The sequence below is a fragment of the Megascapheus bottae genome, chromosome 2 (assembly GCF_031878675.1).
Source record: "Megascapheus bottae isolate mThoBot1 chromosome 2, mThoBot2.hap1, whole genome shotgun sequence".
Lineage (NCBI taxonomy): Eukaryota > Metazoa > Chordata > Mammalia > Rodentia > Geomyidae > Megascapheus > Megascapheus bottae.
The window spans coordinates 86,626,212-86,638,536 of NC_143510.1; the positions used below are offsets into that span (position 1 = coordinate 86,626,212).

At 46.4% G+C, this 12,325-nt stretch overlaps 1 protein-coding gene across 2 annotated transcripts in view; it reads right to left on the reverse strand.

The window, feature by feature from the left end:
• The window catches only part of Syn3 (synapsin III), a 358,286-nt gene that overhangs the window by 313,049 nt on the left and 32,912 nt on the right, over nucleotides 1–12,325 (reverse strand). For both annotated transcript variants that reach the window (XM_090328587.1, XM_090328588.1), the window contains exon 3: nucleotides 3,778–3,835. In XM_090328587.1, the coding sequence (XP_090184713.1) occupies nucleotides 3,778–3,835 (58 nt within the window). The remainder of the gene's footprint in view (nucleotides 1–3,777; nucleotides 3,836–12,325) is intronic.

Below are 12,325 nucleotides of genomic sequence, written 5' to 3' on the forward strand. Positions count from 1 at the left end.
TTGCTCTGTCCAGCAAAACCCAGACAGTTCAATTATCTAGTTAATTTGGCCCTGAGATGAGAGACAGGCTCTCAAAATTTGAGGTCAGCTTAGACTAAACAGTGGCTTCCGTCCTAAGCCTTTTCCTAAGTGCTACAAGGATGCATGTGAGATTCCTGGGGTGCTGCTTATGTGACTCACTCATGGCAGACACAGTCTATTCAGATTCCCAAATGGCCTTGAGAAGGGATACCTTCCTGGAGAAAATGCCCATATGACTACTAATTGTTTTCCCCGTTCATTTACCTTCTGGCTGCCATGGTAAGACATGGCCAGATTTCAGAATAAGTAAATTAGCCAGTATTTTCCAGCATAATTGTAGCCTTCTTAGGCTGGCTCACTGTCCCCAGAGTGCAGCCCACCCCCAATGGATTATTCTTAGAGTCATTCCCTTACATATTCCTGCTCCTAGGTTTGCAACTACAAGTGGCAATCAAAGCGGTGTTAAGATAGAAGGAGGAAATGCAAACATGCCTGTGAGTTCAACACAGAGGGGATGAAGCAGGGCCAGCCAACCTGGCAACTGAGTACTTACCACACAGTTTATTAAAAACACAGGTTTTTTGAGAGAAGATTAAAAGCAGTGATTTATCACTCTTGGAAACTGACAAAGCAGCCCAGAATCTGTGGAATCTATCAGTTATTCATCCTGCAACTATTTCCTCCAGTTCTACTCAGAGAAGGCCAGGCTCCATGCTACTGAACAGAGTAAGATCTAAGCAGCCACAACCCTTCCCATTACAAAAACAATTCTACCCTAAACATATAATTGAAAACCTCAGAGAATGGTTTAGGGAAGGAAAAGTTGAGGTGTTATGAATAAGAGTTAACCAAGTTCTCTGATTTTAAATAAACCTAGGAGAAAGTGTCTCTGAAAAAGGGACAGTGCCAAAAGTAACACTTTCAAGACTCTCATCTGCATTTTTTGTGGGTTGTGGGACTTGAACTCTGGGCCTGGGCACTGTCCCTGAGCTCTGCAGCTCAAGTCTACTGCCCTGCCCCTTGAGCCACAGTGTTACTTTCGGTTTTCTGGTGATTAATTGGAGATAAAAAGTCTCATGTACTTTAGTGACTGGCTGGCTTTGAACCATGATCCTCAGATTTCAGCCTGCTGAGTAGGTAGGATTACAGGAATGAGCCACCACACCCAGCTGCATTTTTTTTTAAAAGAAAGGTTACTTTAGCTTTGATAAGAAGAATAAGATGGAGATAGGAAAAAATGGAATTCTGAGGCTGTTGACTCAATAGTGGTCCACAGCCATGGTAGACCTTTGGTAATGGAGTAGAAAGAAGTGGACAGACTGGGACATTATGGGATGTGGAGTCAGCAGGATCTGGCCAGGAGTGGGGGAGGATGGTGGAGGGAGAGAAAGGCATCTGAGATTCAGAGCAGGTGGAAAGTACATGGTGGAACTCTCTACTGAAAGAGGGAACATGGAAGGGAAATAGGTCAGATGCAGAAGGAAGATAAGGTGTCCTGGTTTGGAGCCCAGTAACCAGCCTCCCTGCACTTCACACTGTATCTCTGCCCCTTCCTTGGTACACCAGGCATCTATTCAGGAACCCTTTAGCATCACCTGTATGGGTTGAAATCCCATCCATCTTCCAAACCAGCTCAGAGAGGTCTCTCTCCAAACAGAAGTTCACAATGCCTGTATGCATCTGAATATACAGAATAATATGTATCGAATTGAACTCCAGGAAATAAAAACAAAAGTTTCTTTTTTCCTTTGCTGTTTTAGTCTTTCTTTTTTGTTGTTTTTTTTTCCTTTCTACGTCTTTGGGAGGGAAAGGGGGACACAGAACTGGTGAGACAACGGATGAACAAACATAGCAGAGGTACACTAAACACTATGTTGACAGTGAACTATACAGTATGTGGCTGGGGATGGGAGGGAAAAAAAACTGGGAGTGAGGGAAAGGGTGACACTGTCTAAAAGGAAATGTGCTCACGCCAGGCACCAGTGGATCATGCCTGTAATCCTACCTACTCAGGAGGCTGAGATCTGAGGTTCGGGGTTTGAAGCCAGCCTGGGCAGAAAAGTCCTTGTGAGATATTGATCTCCAATTAATCATTCAAAACCCAGAAATAGAGTTGTGGCTCAAAGTGGTAGATCACTAGCCTTCAGCAAAAATTGCTCAGGGACAGCACCCAGGCCTGAGTTCAAGCCTCATGACCCAGAAAAAGGAAGGGAGGGAGGGAAGGAGGGAGGAAAGAAGGGAGGAAGGGAGGGAGGGAGGAGGGAGGGAGGAAGCGAGGAAGGAAGGAAGGAAAGAAGGAAGGAAGGAAGGAAGGCACTCATAAACTGACTTATGTAATTATAATCCCTATACACATCAACCACCTTTATAATAACAATAATTATTTTTTAATTTTCCTCAAAGTCACTCTGACTTCCTCTGTTGGTAGTGGGCTCTGCTGCTCAGAACACTTTTCTTTCCTGGCCTTCATGTTCTGTTAAGGCTTATTTACCTCACTTCTCTTCCTATAGCACAAGCTATTAGGGAACTAGACTCCTGACTCTCCATCCTCATCCCCTACATAAGCTAGCTAGCATAGCAGACACTTGACAAATATTTATAAAATGAACAAAAATAACCTGGCCTTTTTTTTGGCCATGGGAGGAAAACCAGTAGACATTGGATTAACTTGAAAGCCACCAGATCAGATTGAAATTCAAACTGTAGGTGTTTTCATATGAAGCCAATGCAATCAGTGTGATGCTCAGAAGTCTTCCATCCTCTGACACACAAACTTCAAAGAGTAGAGTTGGCTTTACCTCCTGTTTGTTTTCATTGCCTGTCTCCAAATTAATTTTACAGTAGGGATCTTGTCTACCTTAATTATCATTGACCTTTGAAGAAGATGAAGGTGACAATGGGAAAGAATAATAACAAGGGAAAGTAGGACAGGAAGAAGGAAAAGAAGGAGGAAGAGAGAAACAAGGAGAAAAAGAATAAGGAGAAAAAAAGAACAGGTAACGTGTATTAAGTAAGTGGTATGTGTCAGGTACTCTCTCTTCTTGACTCTTTGTGCGTGGTATGGTGTGTGTGTGTGTGTGTGTGTGTGTGTGTGTGTGTGTGTGTGTGTGTGTGTGTGTGTGAGAGAGAGAGAGAGGGGGGGGGAGAGAGTCCTAAACTTGAACTCGGTGTGGGTACTGACCTTTAGCTTTGTTTGCTCAAGGCTGGCACTCTACCACTTGAGCCACAGTTCTACTTCCAGCTTTTTTGTGATAATGAGGCTGACGTTCTTAATTCTGATCTCTTTTGAGGTTCTAAATAATTTAATTCCAGTGACTAGAATATTAGATCATAGCCAAAGCACCTGTTTAACGACTAGAAAACAAGAGAGCCAGGATTCTAAAACAACCTTTGGGCCCAAGCGGTCCCAAGAAGATGCCTTGGGGACAATGAATAATAACAGGATGAAGCAAATAGACATTTGGGGTCTCCATGCCCATTCCACAAGAGCCCTTCCCATCTGTTCATCTCTATTTCATAGAATGACTTCATTTTTTTTTCCTGGATCTGCTGCTAGAACAAAAAAATTCAAAGCCATTTGACCAAATAATTCTAGAACTTAATGAGATTCTCAAGTATAAGCCTGGGTCTTCCAGGGACTTTTAGTTAATTAGGGCCCCAAAAGGTAAGGGCTACGTTTGCATTTAGTCTTGGGAACAAACTCAGCTTAGCAAATGGCAGGGTGGTCACTCTCGGGACTTGGCTCAACCCACCTACCTGTTCCACTCGAATCTCAATCTCTCCATTCACCTTCTTCCCATGGAAATATTTTGACCTGCAAGGAGAGGAAAATCTACTGAGTAAACAGACAATTGAGCTCTTTTCTCCCTTCTACCAAAGGCCTCAGTCTTAGAAGGGCATGCCGCCTGTCCTTTCTCTTCCCTCTGTGAGCCCTCACTGCCTCTTTATTGAAAGGCATCCTGTGGTGGAGGGAGAGAGGCTGGAGGCACAGGGGATGCGAGTTCTGCTCTGTCAAGTCCTGTGACTCTCCCATGCCCCAGCTGTATCCTTGGTAAAAGAAAGCTACACCCAAGTGTACACCACATAAGGAGGTCCATTTTAAAGACTACATGAGATCATGACTAAATAAAAATACACTATCATTTTATTACATTATGCCCTATACAATACATCAAGGAATTATTATGGATCTATTCTCTTGTCCATTTCAGTATTTGTCCAATGAAGCAGCTGTCAACCGTCAACATTTCTTGACTGATATCTCAATTGAGATTCCCCTTGGCTGTCCATCATCCATCCATCCATTGATCCATTCATGCTTCCACCCACCCTGCCATCCCTTTCTGCCATGTCCCTGCCTCGATCTGCCCTACAGCTACCAGTAACATTCCCACCATCCATTACTCAAGGCTGGACACAGCCAGCATCCTGACACCCATGGTCACTGCCTATTTTCTTTATGAGCGCCCTACCCTGGATGCATGGTTCCTCCCTTGACATGGATTATCTTTCATATATCTTTTTTAAAGAACCTCTTTTGCTGCTCCTTTTATTCTTTCCTTAGGAACATGGATGTTGTTAGCTCTTCCCCCAGCTTTCCAATTTGAATGATTCCTTTCTACAAATCTTCTCAGTCTGTTTGCAGAGGCCCTGTCAATTCAGATCCTTGACTGCATCACCTGTGTCAATGCCACTTTTTTTCTCACAGTACTAACTGGCTGGGATGTCAATGAGGCTAGGCTTTCATTGGACAGAAACTATTTGTGTGACTGGAAAGCAAGATTTTGGTCACAAAGTTCTTCAAGAATATGTGTGTACAAACACACACACAAACACACACACACACACACGCATGCACAGAGGAAAATAATTCACATGCTTTGAGGATATCACAAACCCTCAGTGATAATATTGGCAAATTCTAGATTTGTGGGACTTTGGGAAGGAAGAACCAAACAGAATCCTACATGCCATTTGTCTACTATTGAAAATTGACTTAGAAAGCTAGATCGCTCATGAGGGTTTACTTTGTGCGGACTAAATCTCCTCTTCTTGGGTGTGAACAAGCCAAATTATGGGATACTTTGCTTTTGATGCACCCACATGTGGGATGAGCCACGCGTGTTGATTATGTGGCATATGTATGATATTGTACATAAGGACTGCCAGCCTCTCTACACTCCTCCTCCTTGACCTTCCTATGTCTTCTAAGGGACTGACCTACATTCCACACCAGAAGTCCCCATTCAAAGTTGCCCAACCCCTAGTGGTCTCTTCCTCCTTCCAGATTTTCCAGATTCAGTCCAGATCCCCTGGGGCTTTCCTGATCTGTCCACAGACGATCCTTGCCATCCATCACTGGTTTTCTGCCCTTTCACGAACCTACCCAACTTCCTGTGATTCCCTAAACAGATCCTCCCAGGTTATGCCCCTGAGCCTTTGCATGCGCCACCCTCTCCGCGTAGGATGTTTACGTCTGTTCTTTATCCAACCGCCTCTTTTACACGTTCCAACAAATGCATGGGTGGTACCCACTTTGTTTTCCTTGGCAGCGTCACCCAGCTGGCTGGGTGCAATGTCCTGCCACTGCTTCTATAGCACATTATACTTACAGCCATTATAACACCTCTCTACCTTGTGATTACACATCAATCCTCTGTCCCCTGGCCCACAAACACCTAATCTGTGAACTCTGGGAAATGAGAAGCCATATTATAACACTCACTTCATGTCTAGTACCCAGCCTGGTGAGACAGGGCACAGGACTTTGCTTAAAGTCCATTGACTGGCTCCATTGACACTCTCACATGGATTCTTCCACAGACATAGGGCTCCCTGTACTGCCATCTGCTGGTAGACTGTTGGAATATACTATATGCCTATTCCAATGGGGTGGGCGAGGGAGGATCATTCCTTACATGGTGCCCAGCCTGCACAATGACCAGCAGTCTTGGATTTGAATCTAATCTGCAGCCCAGGGTCCCCTGCATTACACGAACACCACACAAGTACAGCTGGCCTTGAGAAGGCCTCACCTTCTAGGAGGAACACATGTTTTTGCCCATTTCTGGAATGTTTGTTGCGGCGGACTCAGGCTGAGGTGAGGGTCAGGCGGTCCATCCCCCCTGCCTGGCTGGGAGTCAGAAGTCTGCCTCCTGACGGGCCACACAGACTGCTGCCTCCTTGCTTGCTGGGGGCGGTGTGTGTGGGGGGGCAGTGTTCATTCAGGCTGGAGCTGGAGCTGCCTCTGAACAGCTCAGTCTGGCAGAGGGTAAGGGAAGGATGGTGTGGAATTCTAGTTGCCTTGGGGGCTGGGGTTGCCGCCTCTCTAATTGACTGGCTGTTTGACCTCAGGCAAAACAGATGGCCTCCTCTGGACCTGCAGGCTTGGTCTTACTTACATCAGCTGCCTCCTCTTTGTGCCCTAATATGTCCATTTTCTTAAGGAGCCCCCCACCCCCACCTCCTGAACACCTTGGCCAGTCTGTTGAGTCTGTAGCCTCGCAAAGGGTGTGAGGAGCTGCGGTTTCCTCCAGGCTTCTATCTCCGTGGGTGGCCTCAGTTTTTACTGCCATATCAGAGAGGCACCAGGAAGGAGAGTACTATAAACTGGTGCTACCTAGGGTGGGAAATCCCTAGTGTGGGGTGGTGGGATGTGATATGTGAGAGAGGTTTATAAGGAATGGGTACCGTGTTCTTTAGCAGCTACAGCAGGGGCAGAAGAAAGATTGAACACAAACAGGACCACCTGGGCCCCAGCCAGGAGGTTTTTGTTTTTTTTTTTTCAAAAAAAAAAATCCATCCTGTACATGCAATCAAGACAGTAAAGCCTCGGCCATGCTGTCTTAAGGACAGAGGGTCCAGGAAGTTCCTGTCCAGGGTGGAAGTCATCTCCTCAGATGAAGAAGAAAGTGGGCTGGCTGCCCAGTTCACCTCCATCTCTTCTGTTTATTTCCTAATCTGCCTCAAGCCAATATCTATCTCCTGAGTTCCAGTTTCCTCCCGTGTAAGAGAGGGCTTTGCAGGGTCTGCCATAAGGATGTGTGAGTATGATGTGGCCAACATGTGCCCAGTGCTAGACCTGTCCTCTCCCCTGACCTTCACCAGGAGGGGAGAAGGTCTGAGGTCAGTCACACTGTGCCTCTCTCCAAGAGGAGAAAGATGGCAGCAGCTGCCTGTGCCTCGCCTGTCCTGGCTTTGACTTTATTGCTCTGCTTGCATCCCAGCAGCTCCCAGACCCTTAGAATAAATAGAGACATCATATCCACAACTCCTGACTGCAGAAAACTGACTAAAATATCATCATGTCCCAGTCTCTAGCCCTTCCTGTCCGAAGACATGACATTGTCACCTTTGTTTCTAGAGACTTCAAGAAGTCATCAACTTTACATCCTCCAAAGAGAAAATCATTCCCTTGGCAAGTGTTTGCTAAACTTTTATCTACCCAGCCCAACCTGTGGAAATGCTCGCAGTACAGGTAATACACTGAAAGGTATCCATTTCAGCATGCAAGTAACACCTGATCACTCAGAAAAAGGGGTTTTGATGGCATAAGGTGTATAATAAGAGGACTAAGGGAAATTGTGCATTGAAGATAGAAAGGTGTGAGATGTATGAAGGCTAAATGGGCAAGAAGGCTGCGAGGATTTTGTATCCATCCACTTCTCTGTTTATTCATGCATTCTCTTACATATCCATGCATCCATCCATCTACTCTTCTATCCACATATAAACATATTCATATATACATACACATATTCTTCTATCTATCCATCCAGCCAACATCCATTCACAAATCTACCTACCCATACAAACACACATATAACACATACTCTTCCACTCACTCACCCATCCATCCATCCATCCATCCATCCTCTGGTATGTGCTCCGCATTCTATTAGGCCCTTGAAATTGCACTGAACAAAACAGCCCCCAGAGGACATCCCCCTAGTTCACACCCAGCATAGTGCCCCCCCATTCCTGGTCATCTCTCTCCAGCTGAAACCAAGTGGCAGACACCATCTGTCACCAAGCTGATGCTCCTCATAGTAAGGAAGTATTTCTCTACACTCTTGCTCCTTTCCTTCATCTGCTCCTCCTCTCATCAAGTGGCTTGTATCCTTTGAGCAGCTGCTCAAGCAACCACTCATCTAGCTAAGCCCATTCTTCAGAGGCACTGAACTCTCGGTGAATCTCCAGGAACCCCACAGCCCTGTCCATTCCACAAAGCCAGGGCAGGAGGTCAGGAGAGGAGACAGGAAGCTCCATCCCTTCTCTTGCCCTCATGGGTGCCTCTCTCCTGCCAGGAACATGTCAGAGGCAGGCTTCCACAGGCTCTGGAGAGAGAGACATTCTGTAACAAGGCTGGCATCTGCCCAGAGACCTGCCTCCCTCTCCCCAGGGCAAGGCTGTAACTCAGGCGGGATGGAGCCTGGAGACGCTGGCTCCACAGTTACTATTGCTCAAGAAGACCCAGGGCTTCTTCGAAAGGTCATTCAGAGTGCCTGAGCCAGAGGACGAGACAGGACTCACAACTGAAGCAGCTGAACTCTTCAGAGAAGAGCCAGGCTGGGTCATTCAAAGTCACTAAGCATGAGATCAGTGATGAGAACATGAAAAGCTATAAGTTGGAGCCTCCTTTAAGTTCTAACCTGCCCTGGTGGGCTGAGCTTCTACTGTCTTACTCCTCTCAAATAAGCAGCCAAGCAGGGCTTGAAATCCTCCAAGTGACAGGGTTCCCATTCCCTCACCACTTGATCTTTGCCTGTTGATCTTAACTGTATTGAGCTCAACTATGCTCCCATCTTTCTTTCCTGACTGGTCTTAGCTGAACCGGTTGGAAGCCACATGAAACAAGACCTCTGGATGGGTAATTTCTAAGCTGAGTTCTTCATCATTTTTTTTTAAGTGGGTCATGTGCCTTGAACTCGGTTGGGTGCTGTCCCTTAGCTCTTCAGCTCAAGGCTACCACCCCACCCTTGAGCCAAGCCTCACTTTCCATTTTCTAGAGATTAATTGGAGATAAGAGTCTCAGGTCTTTTTGTGCCCAGGCTGGCTTTGAACCTTGATCCTTAGATCTCAGTCTCCTGAGTAGCTAGGATTATAGGCAGGAGCCACTGCACCCAGCTTGTTAGATTATTTTTTTTATTGTAATGTATAGAGGGGTTATAGTTACATTCACCAGATAGAATGTCCATTACTTCCCATGCATTGATACCCCTTCTCCTGGTTTTGTCCCCATTTCCCTCCCCCCACCCCCTTCCAATCATCTTGTTTCCCCCCATTCCCTTTCCTATTTCAAATAAACAAATAAACGTATATACAATATGCCAGGTCAGATACAGTAACAATACAAGTTAACCAAAGGGCAACAAAAGAGAAGAACAATAACATAGTACACACAAGATAAAGCTCTTGTTTTCCTATCCTGGCGATTGTTAAGATTTTTTTAAAGCAGGTTCAGGTCAGGTTACCAAGGGCTCACACCTGTAATCCTAACTATTCAGGAGCCTGATCTGAGGATCACGGTTCAAAGGCAGCCTGGACTGGAAAGTTCATGAGACTTTCATCTCCAATTAACTTACAACAACAACAACTGGAAGTGGAGCTGTGGCTCAACCAAGAAAAAAGCAGTTTCCTGACTCTATATATTCGGATTTAAATGTTCTTAGCCTGTCTTGTATCTCTCCCTTTTTGAGAATAAACTCTTCCATTTGTATTTGCATGTGCATTGATAGAACTAACCCTCCTCTTGTGGCCAGTCTTGGGGAGACTGTCCCTAAGTCCCCAGGAACAAGAAGTGGACCCCAACAGGCTTGTTCTCCAAGAATTTGTTTTCCAGCCCAGAGAAACAAGGATAGAAGCAAACAAGCTGATTTGAGTAGACGCTTTCCATGAATTTCTGCTCCCAAATAATTTTTAGGTTGTTGTTTTCTTTTGTCAATTGTGGGGTTTGAACTCACAGCCCTAGGTGCTATCTCTTTTGCTCAAGGTAAGCATTCTACCACCTGAGCCACAGTGTCATTGTCAGTTTTTGAGTGGTTAATTGGAGATAAAGAGCCCCCAATGGGGACTTTCCTGCCTGGGCTGGCTTCAAATCTTGATCTCAGCTCTCAGTTTCCTGAGTATCTAGGATTACAGGAATGAGCCACTGGCACACAGCTCCAGCTACCTTTTAGATGGACTCTGGGGCCTAATATTCTGAGGCTCCAGTCTTCATATTTCCCTTTGCTTCTTAGAACTTGCCCACATATTTCTAAGAAATTCCTATGTTGCCTAAGTTAGCCAAAGTCTGTTTCTTTTCCATACAAAGAAAATTATCCAATACAACAGGTGGGGGGTGGTACATGAGATGATGAATGTCATTCTGATGGAAACAACCTTTGGGGACCACAATCTCCCTCCATCCCTATTGCTAAATACATGAAGAAAGAACTCAGGCCCAGAGAGGGACAAGTGTTCCCTGTCCCCAAGATCCCACAGCTCAGCCAAGGTCATTAGAAGGGCAGTGAGAAGAGAGGAATTTTGGATGAAGCCATATCCATCAGAATTTTCTCCATCCTCTCCTTCCAGTTTGGAGGGTGAAGCGCTCTCCTAAGATCTAGTAATGCGAGAGTAACAACCCTTCTCTGTTTCCCCTTCTCTGCCTCTCAGCACCACCCCCAAGGCACTGGGTAGGAAGCCACAGGGCACCGGGCTCTTGGATTGGATCGCATGAAAACCTCACGAAGAGGGGTCAGCACTTGAAAAATTCCTCAAGTCAAAGGGCTTGGGGCTTGGGTGCCACACAAGGCCCTCACTGTGTGCTCACATTGTCTCCTTCATAAAAGGGGTCCGGGCCTGGGAAAATGGAGCAGTCTCCAGGCAACTGGGCAGGATGCTGGGGAATGCCCAGCCCCTCCCCCCACCCCGGCACCAGGACAAGGAGGACTGGAGGGAGGGGCCAGAGCTGGAGGGACAGTGTCCAGAGGTCCAAGAGCCACTCCAGGTAGAGTCAGGTAGCATGTTTGGGTCAGTGAGTGAATCAAATGGGAAGGTGACAATCTCCTTTCATTAGGCCCCTCCCCCTCATCTCTCCCCACACCAACAGGAGGGGCCAACCTGGTTCAAGGAGAGTCTTAGGGGTGAGGAAGGAGTGGGGAGAGGGGTGAGGAGTTTGTTCCCCAGAGCCAAGTGTCTCAACAGAGAGCTGTGTGTCTCCTCTCTAAGCCTGTCCCCTGACTCCAGAGGCAGGGCCCGGTGGCATCTCAGCCAGCGTCTGCCAGCCTGCCAGGATCTCACTACCCCTCCCCAAGGGCTTTTGCAAGTCAGTCTAAAGGTCTGCCAAGAGGTGCCTTCTCCAGGCTCCCAGCACTATTATAGTCACCAGCAATTAGGAACTGCAATTAATTGTTAATAACAGTTACCATTTCAGGGCCTATTATGTCAGGCTAAGCCGAGCAATGTCACCCATGCCATTGTCTTTAATTTGCACAATTACCCTTTTAGGCACCATCTTCCTCTGGGCCTGCCTTATAGCTGAGGCACACAGGTCCCAAGGCAGTTGGATTTGCCCAAGGTCACATAACTGAGAGAGAACAGAGACCAGAGCCTTGGCAGGCTAGCCCAGGCCTGGCTACTGGGCTCTGGCCCCTCCCTTCTGGGGATGATGCTCCTCCTCCGTCACAGGGAGGGAAATTGCTGTGTAAGTCAATTCTGGAGCAGAGTTGGCTCCCTAGCCAAGAAGCAAGGCAGAGCGAGGGCTAGACTGTTTTGGTACTGTTTGCAGTGTCTCTCTCATTACCATCCTCCAGAAGATAACATGCAGGACATCCTGTTAAATTCAAACTTCAGGGAGGTGGCAAGTAATTTTGTGTATAAGTCTATCTCCAGTACTGCAAGGAATATACTTATACTCATTAAGTATTAACTGGTATTCTGTAGTGAATACGTGTATGTGTGTGTGTGTGTGTGTGTGTGTGTGTGTGTGTGTGTGTGTGCATATGTGTGTGTCTGTGTCTATGTATCTGTGTGTATGTGTACTATAACTGGGGCAAGAACTCAGGGTTGTACACTCTTGCTCAGCTTTTAGCCCATGACTGGCACTCTACAACTTGAGCCATATCTCCAAGTCTAGCTTGTTTGCTGGTTAAAATAGTCTCTTAGACTATTCTGCCAGGCTGGCTTTGAACTACAGTCCACCAGTGCCCAGTGTGAACAACCATGAGACACCCTTAAGCCTCTGGTGATGCCAACTCCTGAATTCACACCTATCATCTTCCCCAACTCCAACCCCACATGCACAGGGAGAGGATGGAAGTGGAAC